This window comes from Diaphorina citri, unplaced genomic scaffold (genome assembly GCF_000475195.1).
Source record: "Diaphorina citri unplaced genomic scaffold, Diaci psyllid genome assembly version 1.1 scaffold1764, whole genome shotgun sequence".
Lineage (NCBI taxonomy): Eukaryota > Metazoa > Arthropoda > Insecta > Hemiptera > Psyllidae > Diaphorina > Diaphorina citri.
In genome coordinates, this window is record NW_007379190.1 from 61,361 (window position 1) to 87,527 (window position 26,167).

The 26,167-nt window shown below is 39.5% G+C and overlaps 1 protein-coding gene across 4 annotated transcripts in view; it reads right to left on the reverse strand.

The window, feature by feature from the left end:
• Positions 1-26,167, reverse strand: part of LOC103517143 (speckle-type POZ protein B) — a 51,161-nt gene that overhangs the window by 15,444 nt on the left and 9,550 nt on the right. For 3 of the 4 annotated variants that reach the window (XM_026829350.1, XM_026829352.1, XM_026829349.1), the window contains exons 2-5: positions 12,255-12,470; positions 11,673-11,791; positions 11,188-11,328; positions 10,587-10,775 (exon numbers count right to left, since the gene is read on the reverse strand). In XM_026829350.1, coding sequence (XP_026685151.1) covers positions 10,587-10,775; positions 11,188-11,328; positions 11,673-11,791; positions 12,255-12,470 — 665 coding nt within the window. Of the gene's footprint in view, positions 1-10,586; positions 10,776-11,187; positions 11,329-11,672; positions 11,792-12,254; positions 12,471-14,119; positions 14,727-26,167 lie in introns of those variants that run through there. The other variant, XM_026829351.1, reaches the window with a different exon arrangement.

Here is a 26,167-nt window from a genome sequence, read left to right on the forward strand (position 1 = left end):
AAAAAAAAAAAAAAAAAAAAGTCTTTGAAGTCCGATTTCCAGAACTCGTATAGTCCAGGTAACGCTTCAGTCAAAATATTTACACAGCATACACGCAATTTAATGGGAGGATGCCAATAACATTATGGATTAACACATAGGAGTACAGTAAGTAGTCCTGAAGAGGTACAGTAAGAGATAAGAGCCATTTATTCTGTAGGTAGGTATTATTACAATTAAAATGCAACAAGTGGTAGGTACCAAGTACTAAAGTATAACATGTATTCCAAACACGAGTCTAAAGTTCTGAATGTTTTCATGTTCATGTCCCATAACTATGTTGTTGGCACACTCTAATTTCTAATAAATATGGAGTGTGTTCGTATCCGACTGATTGGAAGAACAACATATCCCATTTCTTATGTTGTGCATGAGGCACATCCTCTACAGCACATTAGTTGCAGTGGATACCTATTAGGTGATTTACCCTCTGCGCTCTGATGAGGATTAGTATCGTATTATCATGCTAATGTCTAAGTAATATTATGGAGACAATTCATCATTTACCTACTTTTTACTTTGGTGTTCGGTAAATCTATGGAAAAGACTGGGACAGTCTGGAAACATCTGGTACACTGGTGGATCAGAGGACACTGTAATTGCATTTCGCCGACCAATTTTACAACAAATGGCTTCAGAATACTTCACAGAAAAAGATAACAAAGAATTGAATGGAAAGACGGGGCCTCAGCCTAATTGACTATTCAAAGGTTTCACAACTAGAATGCTTTCTTACCTGGGCGTTGAACACTCCAAACTGGAACTTGATCCGGGTCTGTTTCTCATCCGATACTCTGGCGTTGAGCAGATTTAGACATAGGACCACAGGGGACTTGACCCGCTTACCATCCGTGCCTGAGAAATGAGAATAGGATAGATTAGGTAGGAGGATAGGAGGACCACAACCTGCCTCGGTGGTGTAGTGGTCAAGGCGCTCGACTGGTAAACAGGAGGGCGTGGGTTCAATCCCAGCTGAGGTATGGAATTTTATCCTCAATATAAATTGAGAATTGAACCCTGTAGATTCGTATAAGTTTAACCTAACTTTAGGGCTGTTTGCCCCTACACCTAAGCCTCAGAGTGGGCTTTTTGTGACTCTAAATCGAGGGCCCCAACTTTCAACCTGGAGATGCTGGGTTCGAATCCCGAAGGGGGCGAAAATTTTCTTGTAAATTTTAGGTCAAGGATGGAAATTGGAGGGACATACCAAGTCAGATTTGTCACTCAAGACGGAACTCGGAGCTCTGCAAACCAATAGGGGTCGGTAGGTACTTCGATAGCAAAAATTTATATTAATAATACCTATACCTATATCTTTTCCTTCGCCCTGTAACATAAAGGCATTACTTTTGACCCTATAATTATTGTGTTTACGTACTCAGGGGGCATGTTACAATGCCAGTTTTGCATCTGAAACATGAAATCAGTGCGGGATTCCTGGAAAAAGTAATATTTTGCCTCTTATCTACTCACAGGCAGATTCCTGAAGAAAAGTTAGTAGTGTTAAGTAAGTCCATAAGTCGTTTGTGTGGACGCTAAGCGCCCGTCCCCACCTGTCGCGAGTTTCATCCGATTTATTTCCGAATGTCCTGTAGGCAATGTAATATGAGACTGTTCCCACTACACACGACACGATTTTTTTCGAACGACAAGTAGGAACGGCCCTTAAAGGGTGTTAAATTCCTGTACTGTACGTACCGGGGAAAATTGTAAATAGTGTGAATTCGTTTGGTCTGACCGTAAGAAAAATCGTGTGTGAGCCAGAGCATGATGGCTTTAATGAGTCATACTTTGCTGATACTGCTGTGTACATAATGTTTCCAAGAATACCAACACCGGACACTCTGTTTGTCTTGTTGTACATTGAAATACCTGTAGGTGTTCATTTACCAATGGGTACTTTACATTTAAATACTTGTAGGTGTTGGTTTACCAATAACTACTTTACCTGAACTGCAGATAATAAAAACTGGATTGTTTTGAGAGGCATGTACAAATTGCTTGTCATTAGACGGAAGCTAGATATCTAGGTACAGTGGTACACAGGTACCATAAAATGTTTAGTTCTATAGGTACGTAGTTTTTTTTTATCGTATGGAGTGTATTTATTTTTAAATTGGAGAGTTGAACATACACATGCAACAATCTTAAAATAATAATAATAATATAATTATATTATTAGGTATGTAGTAATAAGTAATATCTATATGTGGACCGACCTCTGAACCCTAGAACCCTGTAGATTCGTATAAGTTTAACCTAAATTTAGGGCTGTGCCCCTACACCTAAGCCTCACAGTGGGCTTTTTGTGACTCTAAACCGAGAGCCCCAACTCTCAACCTGGAGATGCTGGGTTCGAATCCCGAAGGGGACGAAAATTTTCTTGTACATTTTAGGTCAAGGATGGAAATTGGAAGGACATACCATGTCAGATTTGTCACTCAAGACGGAACTCGGAGCTCTGCAAACCAATATGGGTCGGTAGGTACTTAGAAAGCAAAAATTTATATTAATAATACCTATACCTATATCTTTTCCTTCGCCCTGTAACATAAAGGCATTACTTTTGACCCTATAATTATTTAAAATAGGTAGGTACAAAAATACTGATTTCCTTTAACCAAGATCAAAAAATTCCCGGAGGGACGGGCCCCGCTTGTTGGCAATGTGGCAACAGCATCATGTTAACACTTTGTTGCGCTCCATGACGAACATATTTTAGGCTCAAGACAATTAAAATTCCTTTTTCCTGTGTTGGCCCATTTTGGGCCATTTTTCGAGCATTCGCGCTTGATCAGACATGTGCAAATTAATGTCTTTCAACACAATTCTGTAGACCGGGGTTTATTAAAATTCACGTGTTATTTGTGTCACAATTTGCAATAAAAAATTTGTTTTGTTTCTCACCCAAGAATTTCAGACAAACAAGACAGTTAGAGCTTCTGCTATCATGTCTTATCATAAAGTAAGTAATGTAAGTATCACCGCTAGTGATTAGGATGAGGCCTCTATCTTAATCACCACAATACCGGATCAGTTGCCACCTAGTCATAGGCGGTATATCGGGAATGAATCGCGGACATTCATAAAATAATGTCAAAGAAGAGTCCCAGTTCTCCAAGTAGTGCAGTTCTTAAGACATTGAGGGCAATATGGTTGAAGATGAAGAGAGATTTTCCAATACGAGGCACATTGCAAACCAAATAAGGAAATCGAAACACGAAGCAGTAACCTAACCAAAATTGAACCAAACGAAAAATTCGGTCCCTAAACAAGACTGACTTGGTCCCTAAGCAAGGTACTAGGGTACTCTATGATTGGCCAGACAAAAGTTGTTCAAGCTTTGGTCAAGTTAATGGTCAACTTCGGGAGACACACGTGACAATACTGTCCACCTACACTGTTGTCACGTTTGTGTGTCGTACAAGTCGTATCTATTCGAAGTAATTTTACCATGCTTCAAGTACTTCTGAAAGCTACACGTGCAATTATTATCTAAACCAGAAGCCCAGAATCACGTGACTTCCAAGTTCCAGCTACACTTGGTTCCTAGGGTCCGCTATGGTCGGATATGCCCGAGCACGAGAGCTATACCGGGCCAATAGGTACAAGGCTATCACCGCGCGGTGCGGCTACATAGTCTATATATGAGGAAAGAGACATGTTAGACTGCTAAAGTTTGGCCCGCCAGCCGCCACAAATGTTACTGTCCCCTCAGAAGTTCGTCCTGGGCAGTTCAGACCTCTCTATGGCGTACCTTGAATGGCGGGCCTATTTTTGAACTAGTACGGAGTAGGAGATAACTTTCCAACACGCTATAAGAGTATATCACGTGCTTCTGAACATAGGCAACATAGGAACTAGAACTAGATATAGCACTGACCCGTTGCGTTGTAGCAAATTCTTCACACTAAGTTAAGCACACATGCCTAACTACGAGCTATTTCTGGGTGAGTTTATGGAAGCTAGAGACTTGGAAAATATACTCCTGGACAAAATTAGCGCACACCTTAAACTTTTCAGGTTTACTTGACCCCTGGTGACCGAGGGTTAATATTGGTATGTTTACAAGTTTTATGAATAATGTACATTACTTGCAGTCTCCGGATGGACGTGAGCGCGTGTGGAGAAGGCTTTAGTGTTTAGTGTTTCAAATGCAGGCAACAACAAAATATTTGGAAATTTTCAAGGTGTGCGCTAATTTTGTCCAGGAGTATAGGTATGTAGGTACCTACGTAGTAAGTAAGAGGTGATTGTTTTTTTTACTAGGTTTTTCATGCCAGTTTAATATTATCATAAGCTCTACTACCATCCACACGACCAAGTTCACATTACTTACCGTATACTCAAATTCTGAACACGCAATTCACACGACCAAATTTTTATGTAGGTATGTGAGAGTACAGTAGGTAGTAAAGTAAGTAAGAAAATAAAACCAAGATCCTTTCAGACTAAAATTCCCTTGAACGATGAACTCCCTAATAAGACTATTTAGCCCGGCGTCGCCCTTATGGCAAACCATGGCATCTTCTCTGAGAACCCCTCCGATTGGAAAACCAGGGTCCTTCAGTAGCGCCAGACAGCTCCATGTGGGATGTAGAAGTCAGACAGACGAAACAAAATCAGGAGGAGACGGTAAAAATGAGAATGAGGGAACGGATAAGAAAAAGCTTGGAGGAAGATCAAACAAAACCTCTGCCACTGGTAAACTTGACAATATCCCAGAGGTTGATATTACCAACACCTTGGCAATGTGGCAACAGCATCATGTTAACACTTTGTTGCGCTCCATGACGAACATATTTTAGGCTCAAGACAATTAAAATTCCTTTTTCCTGTGTTGGCCCATTTTGGGCCATTTTTCGAGCATTCGCGCTTGATCAGATGTGCAAATTAATGTCTTTCAACACAATTCTGTAGACCGGGGTTTATTAAAATTCACGTGTTATTTGTGTCACAATTTGCAATAAAAAATTTGTTTTGTTTCTCACCCAAGAATTTCAGACAAACAAGACAGTTAGAGCTTCTGCTATCATGTCTTATCATAAAGTAAGTATCACCGCTAGTGATTAGGATGAGGCCTCTATCTTAATCACCATAATACCGGATCAGTTGCCACCTAGTCATAGGCGCTATATCGGGAATGAATCGCGGACATTCATAAAATAATGTCAAAGAAGAGTCCCAGTTCTCCCAGTAGTGCAGTTCCTAAGACATTGAGGCAATATGGTTGAAGCTGACAAGGGAGATTTTCCAATACGAGGCAGATTGCAAACCAAATAAGGAAATCGAAACACGAAGCAGTAACCTAACCAAAATTGAACCAAACGAAAAATTCGGTCCCTAGACAAGACTATATAACATGTATTCCAAACACGAGTCTAAAGTTCTGAATGTTTTCATGTTCATGTCCCATAACTATGTTGTTGGCACACTCTCATTTCTAATAAATATGGAGTGTGTCCGTATCCGACTGATTGGAAGAACAACATATCCCATAAAGGAATTCCTTATGTTGTGCATGAGGCACATCCTCTACAGCACATTAGTTGCAGTGGATACCTATTAGGTAATTTACCCTCTGCGCTCTGATGAGGATTAGTATCGTATTATCATGCTAATGTCTAAGTAATATTATGGAGACAATTTATCATTTACTTCTTACTTGGGTATTCGGTAAATCTGTGGAAAAGACTGGGACAGTCTGGAAACATCTGGTACACTGGTGAATCAGAGGACACTGTAATTGCATTTCGCAGACCAATTTTACAACAAATGGCTTCAAAATACTTCACAGAAAAAGATAACAAAGAATTGAATGGAAAGACGGGGCCTCAGCCTAATTGGTAACTACGAAGAGTCTCAGAGCCGATCTCTGAACCCTAAAACCCTGTAGATTCGTATAAGTTTAACCTAAATTTAGGGCTGTTTGCCCCTACACCTAAGCCTTAACGGCTTTTTGTGACTCTAAACCGAGAGCCCCAACTCTCAACCTGGAGATGCTGGGTTCGAATCCCGAAGAGGGCGAAAATTTTCTTGTAAATTTTAGGTCAAGGATGGAAATTGGAGGGACATAAGTCGGATTTGTCACTTGGAACGGAAGTCGGAGCTCTCCAAACCAATAGGTACGGGTCGGTAGGTACTTCGATAGCAAAAAATTATATTAATAATATACCTATACCTATATCTTTTCCTTCGCCCTGTAACATAAAGGCATTACTTTTGACCCTATAATTATTTTGTTTACGTACTCAGGGGGGCATGTTACAATGCCAGTTTTGCATCTGAAGCATGAAATCAGTGCGGGATTCCTGGAAAAAGTAAAATTTTGCCTCTTATCTACTCACTGTTGTAGACAGGCAGATTCCTGAAGAAAAGTTAGTAGTCTTAAGTAAGTCCATAAGTTGTTTGTGTGGACGCTAAGCGCCCGTTCCCAGCTATCGTGAGTTTCATCCGATTTTTTTCCGAATGTCCTGTAGGCAATGTAATTTAAATGAGAGTGTTCCCACTACACACGACACGATTTTTTGCGAACGACAAGTAGGAACGGCCCTTAAAGGGTGTTAAATTCCTGATGTACTGTATACGTACCGGGGAAAATTGTAAACAGCGTGAATTCGTTCGGTCTGACCGCAAGAAAAATCGTGTGTGAGCCAGAGCATGATGGCTTTACTGAGTCATACTTTGCTGATACTGCTGAGATTAGGTACCTGTGTACATAATGTTTCCAAGAATACCAACACCGGACACTCTGTTTGTCTTGTTGTACATTTAAATACCTGTAGGTGTTTATTTACCAATGGGTACTTTACATCTATCCGGGAACGGAAAAGTCAGAAAATTTCCGCCCCGGACGCTTTCAAACCTTTCGGCTTGAGACTCAGTAGGTAGGTACTCTTTACGACATGATCACAAAGGTGGGCTACCTACAGTTTGCATTCCAACTCCCTAGACTGTTGAAAGGGGTCATTGGGAACGGGCTGACCCGTGCTCATTCCAGCATCCGGTCTGACCGCAAGAAAAATCGTGTGTGAGCCAGAGCATGATGGCTTTAGTGAGTCATACTTTGCTGATACTGCTGTGATTATAGGTACCTGTGTACATAATGCTTCCAAGAATACCAACACCGGACACTCTGTTTGTCTTGTTGTACATTTAAATACCTGTAGGTGTTTATTTACCAATGGGTACTTTACATTTAAATACTTGTAGGTGTTTATTTACCAATGGGTACTTTACATTTAAATACCTGTAGGTGTTTATTTACCAATGGGTACTTTACATTTAAATACTTGTAAGTGTTTATTTACCAATGGGTACTTTACATTTAAATACTTGTAGGTGTTTATTTACCAATGGGTACTTTACATTTAAATACTTGTAGGTGTTCATTTACCAATGGGTATTTTACATTTAAATACTTGTAGGTGTTGGTTTACCAATGGGTACTTTACATTTAAATACCTGTAGGTGTTTATTTACCAATGGGTACTTTACATTTAAATACCTGTAGGTGTTGGTTTACCAATAACTACTTTACCTGAACTGCAGATAATAAAAACTGGATTGTTTTGAGGGGCATGTAAAAATTGCTTGTCATTAGACGGAAGCTAGGTATCTAGGTACAGTGGTACACCAGGTACCATAAAATGTTTAGTTCTATAGGTACGTAGTGAGCATGTACAAATTGCTTGTCATTAGACGGAAGCTAGGTATCTAGGTACAGTGGTACACCAGGTACCATAAAATGTTTAGTTCTATAGGTACGTAGTAATTAATAAGTAATATCTCGTGCTTATTATACTGCTCGACTCGAAATAAGACTGAAGTCCCTTCCCTCTAGCAATAATTAGGGTACTACTATTCACTATTAGTATTAGTGTGCCCAAACTTGAATTAGTTCACCAGTAATGATGTGCATCCTCGAATATTCATACTGGTGGTTCAGTGAACTATGTAACTCACTCGGAAAAATACATTTCCGGGGCTCCATTAGCTCCATCGAGTCGAAAATCTAGAGCAATTTCCTTTAGGTGGCTGTGTCCACACGTACCATTAGGTGGCTGTGTCCACACGTACCATTAGGTGGCTGTGTCCACACATACCATTAGGTGGCTGTGTCCACACATACCATTAGGTGGCTGTGGCCACACATACCATTAGGTGGCTGTGTCCACACATACCATTAGGTGGCTGTGTCCACACATACCATTAGGTGGCTGTGTCCACACATACCATTAGGTGGCTGTGTCCACACGTACCATTAGGTGGCTGTGTCCACACGTACCATTAGGTGGCTGTGTCCACACATACCTAGTCGATGGCCGTTGATCCATGTGAAAACAATTCAAAAGATTTAAACGTACATATTATGTAGGTAGGTATTAAGCACCTTTTTGCTAAATTTCATCAAACTCACACAAACCGTTCCAGAGACAAAACATACCTACGCAACGAAAAGTGATACAACTTTCATAATATTGAAGCTGATTTCATCAAAATCAAACGATCCGTTCAAGAGATATCTTGGAACAAAGAAACAAACAGACAGACACACCTAAGCCTATGCAACAAAGAATGATGCAACTTTCCGTATATTGAAGCTAATAAGTTTGTATTAGGTAGGTAGGTACTAATGTTTAGGATAGGTATTCAATAAAAAAAATAGGTGCCTAAGGATAAGAATAATCAGGAAATGTGTGCAAAAGACAAAGACAGAGCCTTTGATTCTCGATTTTTCATTATTTTAGCAATAAAATATTATGATTATAGATTTTTGAAGAAAAAATCTCATTCATGAATATTCAATTTTTCATGACATGATTTAACATGAATTGGTGAGAGCTTGGTCATGATTTCATAAACGACTTTCTTACAGAATATTCTCCATGGGGGTATTCAGGTTTTATGTATTTTTTGTTTGTCCATAAAAGGCTATGTGTGTTTGTGTGTGGTTGATGCGTTACATAATAAAGTTCAAAGACTACCCATTTAGCGATGGGTTATGTTAAGCCGGAATTAGAGGACGCAAGTGATTATAGCAAGCAAGACTAGAGCCGTCTAAATGCAGCTTTAATCATGGATATAGAAAATGTAAAGGATACAGGTATGCGTCCCAAGATAATCATCTGCGAACATTTTATGTCAGACAATCACGCTTATAGACCGTCGAAACGTGTGTGGCGAAAAAAGGATGAGACCTCGGTCTGAGAGACTTCAGATTGTTTACTTTCCTTATCCTATACCTATAGGATTCCTTATCCTGTCCGTGTGTCTGTCTGTCTGTCTGTAAACAAAATATCTCGAGAACGGTAAGAGCTAGAGAGTTGAAATTGGGTATGTAGCTGTCAAATGTGACAAGGATGCGACACAAAACTTTTGGTTAAGACCGGTGGAACGTTTGGCGGCATTTCACCGTTTTTTTGACGGTTTTCGGTGTAATTTAACAATATCTCGGGAACGGTATAAGCTAGAGACTTGAAATTTGGTGTGTAGTTCACAAATATGACAAGGATGCAACACAAAACGTTTGGTTGAGGCGGTATTTTGACCGCTTTTGGACAGATTTCGACCGTTTTTTGGCGGTTTTCAGCTATAGCAACAAAACGGTTAGAGATATTGTAGCACACATGCCTAACTATTTCTGGGTGAGTTATGGAAGCTAGAGACTTGGAAAATAGTTATTAAATGAATAAACAACAGTCTGAAAATTTCATAATCGGTCCTACTCTCCAATTCCTGATTCTAAAGTTTACTCTTAGATCAAACCTTAGATTCCAAAGTCTATTTTTAGATCAAACTCTAGTTGGCCAATACTTGATAATTTGCTTGAGCACTTCTTCCTTTACATCCAGCTTGATTTTGATGACGGAATTCTCGACAGATGGCGTAACGAGCGTTTTGCCATCCACACTCATCTGATGAAGGAGGTTCTTCGTGTTGTTATTGCTCACCTGGGGAAAGCAAAGTAAAATCGTAAAAAAAAAAAAAAATACATTCGCTGAACGTTCATTTGGAGTAGTTCACTGTGGATTGAAGCGTTTTGTAAAGTATTCTGACTGATTTAGAAGCTGACGAAAGGCGCCGACCCATCTGAACACGGGAAAAGGCTAGGAAGAAGAATGTCAAGTTGTAAATAATGACTGTATTGACTCACCGAATGTTCAATGGACTGGGCTAGTACTGGGGATCGGTGTGGATTGAAGCGTTTTGTAAAGTATTCTGACTGATTTAGAAGCTGACGAAAGGCGCCGACCCCATCTGAACACGGGAAAAGGCTAGGAAGAAGAATCTCAAGTTGTAAATAATGATTGTATGGACTCACCGAATGTTCAATGGACTGGGCTAGTACTGAGGATCGTGAGGACATGATACACCTGTGTACTGGGAACTCAGTGCCGGTCTCAGAACATTATGGATTGAAGCGTTTTGTAAAGTATTCTGACTGATTTAGAAGCTGACGAAAGGCGCCGACCCCATCTGAACACGGGAAAAGGCTAGAAAGAAGAATCTCAAGTTTTAAATAATGACTGTAGGTATTGACTCACCGAATGTTCAATGGACTGGGCTAGTATTGGGGATCGTGAGGACATGATACACCTGTGTACTGGGAACTCAGTGCCGGTCTCAGAACAAATGAGCCGCATGTCACAGCTTTCCGTAGAGTTCATCAACTTGTACATGTCCTGTGATAGAGAGTTCCTCTCAACCTCGTTCTGTGAGATTTGCAGCTTCACCTGAAACATGTCAAGATGAAATGGTTAGAACTGAGACAAGTAAGTAAGTATATGCTAGAACCTCACATGAGGTATAAAACCCACAAATGGTAGGAATCGCCAAATGAAAAACCAACTGCCGATGCCGTATCAAGAAATCGCGTTGAATCTTGAATCCTACTCCAATAGAAATCACATTTTGCCAGCCTAGAAAGCTTGAAAAGTAGCGCGCCTGCCTTGTAAGCGCTAAGTCGCGGGTTCATTCCCGACCGAGGCGAACTGCCGTAAACAGATAAGGTTCGTTCTCAGAACGGCTGGCTTTCTCCTGTTCTTTCCTCTTCGATTTCGGAACCATAAGACCTCCGTAGGTGCAGTTCCCTCTATCAAACCTCTTCTGCCCCTTCAGAAAAATAGATACTTTTTATTCCCTCACCTGAATTGACAAGTTCCCATGTGGCATCTGTAGATGACGATCCATGATACTGAGATCCCGATATCCCACTGATACCATCTTCTTAGTGTTCTCTAGGTTGAATGTGACATTGCTTACGTTACAAAGCTCCCATTGCATTACCTGGAATAGAACAGGATAAGCTAAGTATTAGTAAATTATAAACAAACCAACCTTAGTGGGATAAAGTTATTCTTAGTGAGATAAGGTTATTATTTTGGGATAAGGTTATTATCTTGAGATACGGTTATTATCTTGAGATAAGTTTATTATCTTGGGATTTGAATCAGCTTCTCTTCAAACCATCCTCACAAGCCTAGATGCATCCCGACATAGCTCGCACCACCTGTTTTTCTAGACGGTTGCCCGTCCACATAGCTTGACTTCAGAGATCTGTTGTGAAGTGGTGTATTTGGAACCGAGGGCGTGCACTATTCAAAGGTTTCACAACTAGAATGCTTTCTTACCTGGGCGTTGAACACTCCAAACTGGAACTTGATACGGGTCTGTTTCTCATCCGATACTCTGGCGTTGAGAAGATTTAGACATAGGACCACAGGGGACTTGACCCGCTTACCATCCGTGCCTGAGAAATGAGAATAGGCTAGATTAGGTAGAGAATAGAATAGACGAATAGAGTAGAATTACTTTATCAATCTCCATGGCCCAGTATAGGTACCAAACCTACGTACTTTCCGAGAGACAGACATGATACCTGTACCCGTGGCTTAGTGGTTATTATGTACATTAGGCTTTATCACCAGAGGTCCCGGGTTCAATTCCTAATTTTCTAACAGAGGCGACGTTTTTTTGGTCCCTGAACAGCGCTTTTGCATTACCAACTTCAAAGCACTTTCTTTTGCACACATGTCTATCCGGGAACGGAAGTTTGCTCAGAAAATTTCCGCCTGGGCCGGTATTACAACCCAGCACCTCCAGGTTGAAAATCAGTACTCTTACACGGCCACAAAAGTGAGCTATCTGTGTGTACCGCAATGCGCCAGGCTAAGTTCCAGTATTTTACACCTAACACTTATAGTTCCAATTACCTTTCCAATATCGGATGGACAGATTCCATTTGGTGTAGATCCCATTGACGTTATACTCGAACGCGGGACTATCGAACTTCTCCTTACGTAATACTGCCTTGGAATATTTCCTTATCTGCCAGGAGTTCTTGTAGATAATATCCGACAATGTGGGGACCAGAAGCTCTTGACCCGATTCTGAGCAGGGGGTGAGAGATAAGCGCCTTTCCTTGCTATCTGGAAACCGAAATAAGAAAACAAAATAAGGTAAAACCATTTAATATGGTATGTACCTAATACCCAAGAGAACCCTCAACCTACAATACTCCTACCCTCGACCTGTTGGACGCCCAAGAAACACATGGGAAGGGAGTGTCAGGGAATCTCTTGAATCCATTGGAATCCGACAAGATTGGCAGAACATCGCCCAGGACAGACAAGAATGGAGAAGGCTGGTGGGGGAGGTCAAGGAAGTAAGTAAGTATGTACCTAATACTGGCGTACTGCAAACTATATGAACCCCAATAAACATGTGAAAAATCAAAGCTGAAACATGCTGACCCCAGAGACATTGAAGAACAACATTTACAATCGTGTGAGAGTCTGAAAAGAGATTTATAGGTACCTACGTACAAAAATTACGAAAATGAAATTCAAACACAGTAATACCGACGTGGCGTGCCGCAAAAAATTTAATAAAATTGTCTTATTATAGGCCGTAGGCCGGGCGTTCCCTACGTTGCGTTATGCGGTTGCTTGGTATCACCTCAAATTCTTGACCTAACTACTTGTACCTACCTCCCAACATTATTTGATAGAGGTAGGGACTTTCATTGTATTATTCTGCACAAATCATTTTGATAATGATGGAGAATTGAGCTCAAGGTTTTCGATAGGAATCTACAACCTAATATGTAATAAATGCCTTCACTGTTTTGAATCATTTTATTTGATTGAATTATTTCTGAGCAGGGCGTTTCGCTATATCTACCTGGTTAAGAGACAGAAGAAGCTAATGTTCTAAACAGTTAGAAGGAGCCTACAAGAGTTTTAGCATCTCCACTAGTTTGCTGCAAGAATTTTGGCATCTCCACCAATTTCCAAAATTTTTACCTACTAGAAAATCGAAAATATCGAGACGAGAATGAACTTTGCGTCATGATTTTTTTCACGGCACGAGACAAATTAATATTCTTTGTCTCGATACTCAGACCTATTAACCATAAACAATAAGTCCAAATCTTCTGACCATGACTTGAGTATAAGGTACCTAATCTCAGATTCTGAATTTTAATATGACAAAATATTGTGACGCAATAAAGTTTTTTATTCTCAAAACAGCGCTAAATTATTCAAATTTCAAACTAAAAATTTCCACTCAAATGTAGAAGAACAAAACAACGCAATAATACCTATTGTTTTATAACCATGTCGTTCTGATAACCACATTTTATAATGTGAGACAAGACGAAACAACAACACCTCTTGTAATTATGTTCCCTTGTTTTACGGAATTCTTGTTTTCTACAGAAACATGACATTTTTCCTTTCAAATTTATCAGTAAATATATGTACTTGAGGACATGGCACCAGTAAGTCCAGATATTAATTCTGGGCGTTCAAAGGGTTTTAAACTCCCTAATCCTTCCAACACCGTGTGAGATACATAAGTGCTATGCCTATCTCACGTACACGGAAAGTAAGTATGTAAGCTTACAGCTATGTAGTATACTCGTATTTTTGGACCTAGATAGGTAACCTAGGGGGTCAAAACGGTAATAGGTACTTATGTAGGTCGCTTTTTCTTTAACCAAGATAGAACAAGCCCGACGAACCGAAGTTAACCAAAAATCACTACCTACCTACTTTAATTCCGTACTACATACCATCGCATCCATCATGATAAATATGAAACTCCTCAATAAGTTTATCCTTAATCGTCTGTCTCATTTTGACCAAGTCGTTTTGAACAGCAAAATAATTGAAAAATCACAGCAAGAATAAAATTGGTTTTGAATTTTCAAGTATTTTAGGAACCGAAGTTTCCAAAAATGTAGTTTTTGGGGGGTATCACAGTGAAAATTTTGAACTATTCAAGAGTTTAATTTTGATTAATTTCAAGAGTTCATTCTATCACTTAGATTCATTGATATAAGTATTTGATTATTAACTATTTGTAGTTGATTAGCTATAATTTGTATCGATTCTGAAGGGTCTTTGGGTAGATTTGGGTTGTTTCTATGAGTATCTTCCATCGATGGGATTTTATTTATGTGGGTAAAGAAGTTTGACGAATATCGATCTTTTGTTTTCTGAAGGAAACACGTTTCACCAAGTAAAAAATTTTGATGTTATGAAGAAAAAATAGATAATAAATTATGACCGCACTTGAATTTCGCTTCGAATAAAATTTCCCGAAAGTTTCCAAGAAAATTTTTAAAAGTGAAAAATCAACTTGCAGTTATTCGTATCTGTAGAATTGTCCGAATCAAAAGCTAGTAAAACACTGAGCTGAGAACGGGGTGCACTCAGCCTCGTGAGGACAATTGAGTAGCTACTTTAATCGAGTAGCGACCAGTGGCGGCATTACAAGTCGAAGAGACGAACGATAATTAATATGATGATTGAGTAAATGAAAGACATGTAACTGTGATACCCACAAAGTTGTGAAAAAGCTCTCTGCTTTACCACAAAGATTCATACATATTTTAATATAAGGTCCGAGCGATAATAAATATGATGATTGAGTAAATGAAAGACATGTAATACTGTGATACCCACAAAGTTGTGAAAAAGCTCTCTGCTTTACTACGAAGATTCATACATATTTTAATATAATAGGCAATTAGGCAGGTCTAGACAGTAGCTATGAAAACATTAAATTTAATAGTAGGTAAGTAATAATACTGATTATCCCCTGCCATGGTACCTAATACTTTAGCGCGTGTTGTGCATTAGCAAGTTATTAAAATGAGCGCACATTAAGTACCTGCTTACAGGCATTGGGTAGCCTGTGTGATTTATCTCATGGTCGGCCGAGTAGCAATAAAATGCTCACAATGATCAATGTTGTATCAGAAAACATGTTGTAAACATCTTCGATACTAATTGATTGGAAAATTACCCAACAGCTCACAGGGTAAACAAATTGGGTTTTGTTGTTTGAAAGTCTATAGGTAATAGCAAACTGTACTCGTGTAAACCTAGTAGGTAATGGGGGTATGAAAACTGGGTGGTGGTTAGGTATACGTATATCAGTCGAATCCAAAATCTAAAACCATCCATCCAAGTATTAGAGCGATTGAAGAAAAGTTAGAAGAAAAGCAGCTGAGATGGTTCGGGCACGTTAAAAGAAGACCGGCAGATCATATGGTCAATAAAGCTCTAAGTATAAATCTACCAAGAAAACATACAAGAGGAAGGCCCAAGCACGCCTGGTGGCGGGAACAGGGGCAGATCATCATATGGTCAATAAAGCTCTAAGTATAAATCTACCAAGAAAACATACAAGAGGAAGGCCCAAGCACGCCTGGTGGCGGCAACAGAAGAAAAGACTTGAAGAAAGTGGACTATCAGAAGCTGACACCCAAAATAGAAGAGTTTATCACCTGCGAACAAGGAGAGCTGAGCCTAACAGTGGACACTGATGTAGGATTAAAGCAAAGGAGATATATATATCCAATTATCCATCCAAGTACGAAAAGAAGATAATTATGATGCTTTTTAGTCCGGCCTTCCTTTATTATTACAACGATGGGTTATGTTAAGCCGGAATTAGAGGACGCAAGTGATTATAGCAAGCAAGACTAGAGCCGTCTAAATGCAGCTTTAATCATGGATCTAGAAAATGTAAAGGATACAGGTATGCGTCCCAAGATAATCATCTGATCAGAAGCTGACACCCAAAATAGAAGAGTTTATCACCTGCGAACAAGGAGAGCTGACCCTAACAGTGGACACTGATGTAGGATTAAAACAAGGGAGATATATATATATCCATCCAAGTACGGAAAGAAGATAATTATGATGCTTTTTGGCAATGTGGCAACAGCATCATGTTAACACTTTGTTGCGCTCCATGACGAACATATTTTAGGCTCAAGACAATTAAAATTCCTTTTTCCTGTGTTGGCCCATTTTGGGCCATTTTTCGAGCATTCGCGCTTGATCAGATGTGCAAATTAATGTCTTTCAACACAATTCTGTAGACCGGGGGTTTAATAAAATTCGCGTGTTATTCGTGTCACAATTTGCAATAAAAAATTTGCCAATTTTACAACAAATGGCTTCAAAATACTTCACAGAAAAAGATAACAAAGAATTGAATGGAAAGACGGGGCCTCAGCCTAATTACGAGGCAGATTGCAAACCAAATAAGGAAATCGAAACACGAAGCAGTAACCTAACCAAAATTGAACCAAACGAAAAATTCGGTCCCTAGACAAGACTGACTTGGTCCCTAACCAAGGTACCAGGGTACTCTATGATTGGCCAGACAAAAGTTGTTCAAGCTTTGGTCAAGCTTGGTTAATGGTCAACTTCGGGAGACACACGTGACAATACTGTCCACCTACACTGTTGTCACGTTTGTGTGTCGTACGAGTCGTATCTATTCGAAGTAATTTTACCATGCTTCAAGTACTTCTGAAAGCTATACGTGCAATTATTATCTAAACCAGAAGCCCAGAATCACGTGACTTCCAAGTTCCAGCTACACTTGGTTCCTAGAGTCCGCTATGGTTGGATATGCCCAAGCCCGAGAGCTATACCGGGCCAATAGATACAAGGCTATCACCGCGCGGTGCGGCTACATAGTCTAGATATGAGGAAAGAGACATGTTAGACTGCTAAAGTTTGGCCCGCCAGCCGCCACAAATGTTACGGTCTCCAGAGAAGTCTGTCCTGGGCAGTTCAGACCTCTCTATGGCGTACCTTGAATGACGGGCCTATTTTAGAACTAGTACGGAGTAGGAGATAACTGTAAATTACTTTCCAACACGCTATAAGTATATCACGTGCTTCTGAACATCAGGCAACACAGGAACTAGAACTAGATATAGCACTGACCCGCTGCGTTGTAGCAAATTCTTCACACTAAGTTAACCCGTAGTGCCAAAACACGTTTTGAGGTCCCTAGAGCCTAAATCCCAAGTTTCAGCCATTGGTCCGTGAAAATAAAGATCATACATACAGTATTAGATTTGGACAATAAAAGAAAAAAAATACAGTATTAGGCCATGAAATAAATAAATACAATGCGATATATGATATAATCTCGAAGTAAGGGCTCAGGAATTCTCAGAGGCAAAGTGAAAAATGTAAGCGCCTCAACAAAAGAGTTATTCCGTTCCTTACCTTCGTTGTCTCTTCTCTTCTAGTTCAAATTTCCTATGCCGTTTTTCATAGACAGCATCGGATGTATCCTCAGTTCCCTCTGCATCATACAGTGGTGACAATTCTACAATCCTCCATGACGGAACCTAGAACAACCAAGAAACACGTAAGTTGTATTTTCCTTTTGAAAATGGAACTGATTCCGATTGCGCGCCATCTTCGATTTTCGTGCAGTGTGAACGGGCTGTTTTCCTTCGTAGCGCAGGTCAGGAAAAAGGCTAGGTGGCCAATTATTATGCAAATACCTAATGTAAACTAAATATGCTCCTGGACAAAATTAGCGCACACCTTAAACTTTTCAGGTTTACTTGACCCCTGGTGACCGAGGGTTAATATTGGTATGTTTACAAGTTTTATGAATAATGTACATTACTTGCAGTCTCCGGATGGACGTGAGAGCGTGTGGAGAAGGCTTTAGTGTTTAGTGTTTCAAATGCAGGCAACAACAAAATATTTGGAAATTTTCAAGGTGTGCGCTAATTTTGTCCAGGAGTATAGTTATTAAATGAATAAACAACAGTCTGAAAATTTCATAATCGGTCCTACTCTCAAATTCCTGATTCTAAAGTTTACTCTTAGATCAAACCTTAGATTCCAAAGTCTATTTTTAGATCAAACTCTAGTTGGCCGATCCAGTTCAAATCATCTCGTAGGCGGAAATTCTATTTTGGGATATAAATCCTAAACTTTACCCCGGTCCAGAGAGATAAAATAAAATATTGAATTTTAAATTTTTTGATAACATCAATTTCGAGTTCTACCTAGTACGTACTAATGAATGAACTTTCAACTTTCATGACCCTTACTTATGACGGAATTTACAATGATGGCCGATCCAGTTCAAATCATCTCGTAGGCGGAAATTCTATTTTGGGATATAAATCCTAAACTTTACCCCGGTCCAGAGAGATAAAATCAAATATTGAATTTTAAATTTTTTGATAACATTAATTTCGAGTTGTAGTACTAATGAACTTTCAACTTTCATGACCCTTACTTATGACGGAATTTACAATGATATTAATTAGTTGCCTATTTTTAATATATTATTATTTTAAAAAAATGATAATTTGTTTTGGTTTTTTTTTTTTTTTTTTTTATGGAGCAAGAACATTAAACATTTATATTGAATAAATTTAACATAAATATTAACATAATATATCTATAACTTGAAAATGAGGCAAAAATGTCAAGGGCGAACGAACCCATTGCATGCCTGGGAACAGCACTAATCTTGCTCAAAAAATCCTCATGAGCTGGGTGATCAGCCCTTAAGTCCCTAAACCCCCTCAAACTAGGTCTGTTCAAGAAGTTCAAGTCAGTATTTTGTAATATGTATTTTGCAGACGAGAAACAAGCAGCAATAGGTATTTTTCAATAGTTTTTCTTCAGAAAAGATAACTTTCGCTAAGGGCAAAATTCTGTTTGAAACGGGGGTGTTTCTTCCCTCTACTGGAGTAGCCAACCCTAAAGGACACTAATATTTTCATCTTGTCTTTTCGCGTGGTTTGGTTCAAGACAAGAGGGTTTGATTCAAGACTCCTCCGCCAACACAACTCATCGGGGGAGTAAACATATGTAGGTAAATAAAGAAATCTCAATCATGGTTTAGATTGGATTTATTTGCCTATCAGGCATCAGGCTAATAATGAGTGCTCACTCTGGTTATTACGTCTTAGTTTTTTGCAAAATGCTTATCTCGATGTGGGTTCAAGTTTTACTATTTGAGAAAGGCACCTGAAAATAAATAGTCAGGCGTGCTTGGGTTGATAAGCTCGATATAGGTTGCAATTCCCTGGTCCGTTTCTGTATTTTTGCACACTTTTGATAGAGGAAACAGTAACTGCTAATGTCCTAAATTGTCCCGGAGTCAAAGAGAGAAGGAAGATAGGATAGGAGAAAGCTAGCCGTTCGACGTTCCGAAAACGACCATTATCCGTACAGGACAAAATTGGCCCGGGCGAAAATCGAACCCGCGACCTAACGCCTGCCTACACGCTACCAACTACCAACCATCCAACCAAGCAAACTAGGCTTGCCATATGCCCTTGCATTACCGGAGTTAGTAGGGTAAGAAATTCTTCCATGTTTTTTTTTTTTTTTTTTTTTTTTTTTATGGAGCAAGAACATTAAACATTTATATTGAATAAATTTAACATAAATATTAACATACGATATCTATAACTTCTTGAAAATGAGGCAAAAATGTCAAGGGCGAACGAACCCATTGCATGCCTGGGAACAGCACTAATCTTGCTCAAAAAAACCCTCATGAGCTGGGTGATCAGCCCTTAAGTCCCTAAACCCCCTAAAACTAGGTCTGTTCAAGAAGTTCAAGTCAGTATTTTGTAATATGTATTTTGCAGACGAGAAACAAGCAGCAATTGGTATTTTTCAATAGTTTTTCTTCAGAAAAGATAACTTTCGCTAAGGTCTAAAGTCTGTGTTGAAACGGGGGTGTTTCTTCCCTAAAGGACACTAATATTTTCATCTCGTCTTTTCGCGTGGTGAGGGTTTCATTCAAGACTTCTCCGCCAACACAACTCATCGGGGGAGTAAACATATGTAGGTAAATAAAGAAATCTCAATCATGGTTTAGATTGGATTTATTTACCTATCAGGCATCAGGCTAATGATGAGTGCTCACTCTGGTTATTACGTCTTAGTTTTTTGCAAAATGCTTATCTCGATGACTGGGCCCGTCCCTCCGGGAATTTTTTAGCCCGTAGTTTATTCGATCGTGATTAGAGAAAATCAGTACCTATGTACATTATACCTGCCCAATTTGTTTAATATTCAGTTTTGTCAAAATTTCCACCACCACTTTCGTGTTCCTGGTAAAAAGACCTTTATTTTGATATATAGGTCGACTAGGTTTGGATAAGTCCTTTCTCGATGAGTTCAAGTTTTACTATTTGAGAAAGGCACCTGAAAATAAATAGTCAGGCGTGCTTGGGTTGATAAGCTCGATATAGGTTGTAATTCCCTAGTCCGTTTCTGTATTTTTGCACACTTTTGATAGAGGAAACTGTAACTGCTAATGTCCTAAATCGTCCCGGAGTCGAAGAGAGAAGAAAGATAGCCGTTCGACGTTCCGAGAACGACCATTATCCGTACAGGACAAAATTGGCCCGGGCGAAAATCGAACCCGCGACCTAACGCCTGCCTACGCGCTACCAACTACCAACCAAGCAAACTAGGCTGGCCATATGCCCTTGCATTACCGGACTTAGTAGGGTAAGAACTTCTTCCATGTGCCAGAAAAAGGTTGAACCTCGGAACTCTGAACCTCTTTCGTGTTACTTCAAGGCACATTCTTTTGCATCCATGATGCCTATCCGGGAACGGAAAAGCCAGAAAATTTCCGCCCCGGACGCTTTCAAACGTTTCGGCTTGAGACTCAGTAGGTACTCACAACGGTGGGCTACCTACAGTTTGCATTCCAACTCCCTAGACTGTTGAAAGGGGTCATTGGGAACGGGCTGACCCGTGCTCATTCCAGCATCACATGGTCTGGTTGTGATGGCAACAGTTCCTATGACGTCATCACTAAGAGAAAGGTTAGGCTAGGTCAAGTTTCGTGACCCAATGGGACTTTAGCTCCGCGACCGCGACCTGGTAGCAATTGACTAGTAATGAGGGAATTGGGTTCACCAGTAATGATGTGCATCTTCGAATATTCATACTGGTGGTTCAGTATGTAACTCACTCAGAAAAATACATTTCCGGAGCTCCAACAGCTCCATCGAGACGAAAATCTAGAGCTATTTCCTTTAGGTGGCTGTGTCCACACATACCTAGTCGATGGCCGTCGATCCGTGTGAAAACAATTCAAAAGATTTAAACGTAGGTATATATTATGTAGGTAGGTATTAAGCACCTCTTTGCTAAATTTCATCAAACTCAGACAAACCGTTCCAGAGACAAACATACCTACGCAACGAAAAGTGATGCAACTTTCATAATATTGAAGCTGATTTCATCAAAATCAAACGATCCGTTCAAGAGATATCTTGGAACAAAGAAACAAACAGACAGACACACCTAAGCCTATGCAACAAAGAATGATGCAACTTTCCGTATATTGAAGCTAATAAGTTTGTATTAGGTAGGTAGGTACTAATGTTTAGGATAGGTATTCAATAAAAAAAATAGGTGCCTAAGGATAAGAATAATCAGGAAATGTGTGCAAAAGACAAAGACAGAGCCTTTGATTCTCGATTTTTCATTATTTTAGCAATAAAATATTATGATTATAGATTTTTGAAGAAAAAATCTCATTCATGAATATTCAATTTTTCATGACATGATTTAACATGAATTGGTGAGAGCTTGGTCATGATTTCATAAACGACTTTCTTACAGAATATTCTCCATGGGGGTATTCAGGTTTTATGTATTTTTTGTTTGTCCATAAAAGGCTATGTGTGTTTGTGTGTGGTTGATGCGTTACATAATAAAGTTCAAAGACTACCCATTTAGCGATGGGTTATGTTAAGCCGGAATTAGAGGACGCAAGTGATTATAGCAAGCAAGACTAGAGCCGTCTAAATGCAGCTTTAATCATGGATATAGAAAATGTAAAGGATACAGGTATGCGTCCCAAGATAATCATCTGCGAACATTTTATGTCAGACAATCACGCTTATAGACCGTCGAAACGTGTGTGGCGAAAAAAGGATGAGACCTCGGTCTGAGAGACTTCAGATTTTTACTTTCCTTATCCTATGGGAAGGAAAGTAATGTAATCGAATCAAATTTTCGATGGTCAGATTTTAGTGCCAAAACACGTTTTGAGGTCCCTAGAGCCTAAATCCCAAGTTTCAGCCATTGGTCCGTGTGTGTGTGTCTGTCTGTGTGTCCGTGTGTCTGTCTGTCTGTAAACAAAATATCTCGAGAACGGTAAGAGCTAGAGACTTGAAATTTGGTATGTAGCTGTCAAATGTGACAAGGATGCGACACGAAACTTTTGGTTAAGACCGGTGCAACGGTTGGCAGCATTTTACCGCTTTTTGGCGGTTTTCGGTGCAATTTAACAATATCTCGGGAACGGTATAAGCTAGAAATTTGGTATGTAGTTCATAAATGTGACAAGGATGCAACACAAAACGTTTGGTGAAAATAGGTGCTGCGGTTGGCGGTATTTTGACCGCTTTTTGGCGGGTTTCGACCGCTTTTTGGCGGTTTTCAGCTATATCGACTAAACGGTTAGAGATATTGTAAATGTTACAACAGAACACCCAAATAAGCACCATTCAATAGGATAAGGAAAGTCGTGTGATGTTCACACCAGATTTTTTGTATCTGCTATACACCGGGGTGATGGTCTCTAGCTCTAGCCATGTTAAATTGGCTGGCTCGTCCTGAACCGCAGTCAACCATCGTGAGGACTTGTGCTTGGTCTTTAAAAGCAGAGAGAACCCTTTGAAGAACTGCCAGCTTGCTAGGCTGGTTAGGGTTAGCTGTTCTCCTCCCTGTAAGAGAGAGAGAGAGAGAGAGAGAGAGAGAGAGAAAGGAGGGAAAAGGAGATAGAGAGCAAAAGAAGGAACCTCTCCCCCAGGAGAGATGAGAGATGCAAAAGAGAGAAAAAGAAAGCGAGTTGTTTCTGACTCTAAAATGTAAACAACGTTCCAACTGATGAATAATGTGTTTATCAAAGTTGATAAACATTGTTTATCTTTGGCTATTTTACGCTGATAAGAGAAAATCATAATCATAAAATAATCAAAGTAAAACTACACAGTAGGTAAATAACAGACATGCAGTTGGCACACTCCTAGTTGATGGAGAATACAAAAAACAAATAAGTAACTACGTAAGAAAAATCAAATAAATAATACTTGGTGCTTTTAAATCAAATAAGTAAATACGTAAGTATATGAGAAATCAAATAAAAGGTAGATTCAATTTAGCTCTTGCCACATTGCTAGTCTTAAGACTCTTAAGGCGCAATTACACTGAGACAACAAGTAACATATGCTGCATTGAATTATGCTTTTGAAGCACCTCAAATCTCAATGGATTGTCAACATGAGGCAACAATCGCAACATGCACATGCTTTAAAGATTTTGAATTGAATTGATATGATTTTGGAGCATGCTACCTACGTGCTGCTTGGAAGCAAGCTTCATTACAGCTTGCGTCATGTTACTTCAGTGTAATAAGCGCGTTTAGCCTTTATAACTCCAACTGTATTTGTCTCTTTCAGCCCAGACTTTCTCTTGCCACGTGCTTCCGTAAATTTCAACTCTCTTCAAGCAACAAGGGAGAACACGAAGAGCACATGCACAGTGCTTCCTCCACTTCATTCTGCTCTAGAAGATTCGAAAATAGCTCTCTCCCATTTTATGTCAGACAATCACGCTTATAGACCGTCGAAACGTGTGTGGCGAAAAAAGGATGAGACCTCGGTCTGAGAGACTTCAGATTTTTACTTTCCTTATCCTATGGGCTCTTGCCACGTGCTTCCGTAAATTGCAACTCTCTTCAAGCAACAAGGGAGAACACGAAGAGCACATACACAATGCTTCCTCCACTTCATTCTGCTCTAGAAGATTCGAAAATAGCTCTCTCTGTGACGTCATCACGCTGGTTACCACATGTTTTGCACCTCCATGTTATACTTGCTTTTGTTATCGCGCAAAACATCGATAAGCATAAGCACACTGAGTAATGAAACGCCTCACTAAGCTCAGGGGGTGACTGAAGTAGAAAGACATGGACATTGGACATAACCGCCTTGTGACAAATGAAGAATGAGTATGAGTACCTACCTAATGAACTTTGAAAGCATTGAAATTGAATGTTGGGTACTCTAGATATAAATCTGTAATTAAATATAGGTAGGTATGTGATAAACTGATAAAGGAAACAAAGGATCATGGAAGGTCCCTTTTGTTGGGCCAAAGAATGTCCTGGATACCTCGAAAACAAACTCATTGACGTCAAAATATTTCATGGAATGTCTTCAAAATATTTGTGGTATGACCTCAAAGTAGGCAGGTATGCATGGATTTACGTCAAAGTATAATAATAATAACCTCTTTATTGACATTCAATCAATGCATGGGATTAAGTTGTTTTCAGACCCTCGTTCTAGAAAGGTCTTCGACCTTTGCATTTCATACTTCGCAAAAGACGTGCCCCCATTCAGACACTGTCATCCATTCAGACACACCACGCTCACCAGTACTCAACTTGAGTGTTTGTCTAAGTCCAGTATAGACCGGCATCATACTGATAAACTGACTCAAGTTCGGGAGATCCCTAATTCCAAGAATTTCGTCTGAGGCAATTTTTCATTGATTACTTATGTACATCTCAGTTTTATCAGTGATTAACTCATTTAGTAAACATTCATTTAGCAAGTGCCTATCTATACCTAGATACATATTTCCTTGTTAAATGTGTTCAAATCACTCATCACAGTTTACTATTTTTAATACTTACATACCCGAATGGGTATAAGCCATAAGGATATAAGGTGGTCATAGATATTTTAACGAAGCTATAGGTATACAATAGGGTACCTAAACTTACATAGCTTGTAGGTTTACGTGGTTATGCCAGATAGATTCGTATAGGTAAGTCCATTACCTAAGCTAGATAGACCATTGTACAATAATAGGGTACCTACCCCGAACCGAGCTAGACAAATTAGATAAGTTAACCTTACTTACCACCTGGAGATCTGGGGTAAGGTGGAGACAAATTGCATAAAGTAATCAGGTTACACAACAAACTTCTTTGTAATCTTTGTTTTCTCCAAGTTAACCCTAGAGTGTCACAGTGTCAAGTGATTCAAGTGAAACGTTTTGCAAACCGTCAAGAAAAACAAGACGGTTGAAGGTGTGGATCAAGATATTTGTCGAGTTTTGTCATTTGTATCAGTTATTTGCACCCACTTCTAGGAAATCTTTTATACCCAGGATGTTCTAGGAGAATATGGATGAAATTCATGATAAAATCAGAAGATACCCATTTCAATGCCATTCATCAAATCATCACCTACGAATCCTACGATGCTCGTTCTGAACTCTCTCTATCTAGCACCCATTGATTAATCTGATAGATTCCATTTGATCAAGATCCAAAATTCCGAATGCAGTTCACTGAACTATAATTTACGAACCTGGAGCAACTCAATCACTTACGTCAAATTTTTGTGACGTCAGTAACTGACGATTGCCGGTTCACATAATACGGATGTTGGCGTCTCATTGTTACACCCTATGTTTTCGTGGACCGTAGCAATAAAGATGTGAAATAGAACGTGATAAGAGCTGCTTTTTTCACGCGGAATCGAATGGTGCTACTTTTAGCACTCTCTGACTTACAGTTGAGAAGTTGCTGGTTCGATACTCCCCGGTGTCAACGAATTTCCCTTTTATTTGTGAACCATTAACAAGTAAGCATATGAATAGTTGATCCCATGGGATTTTTCACGCCGAATCGAATGGTGAAACTTTTAGAACTGTCCGACTTACAGTTGAGAAGTTTAATGTAATAGAAAGTCGTGTGATGTTCACACCAGATTTTT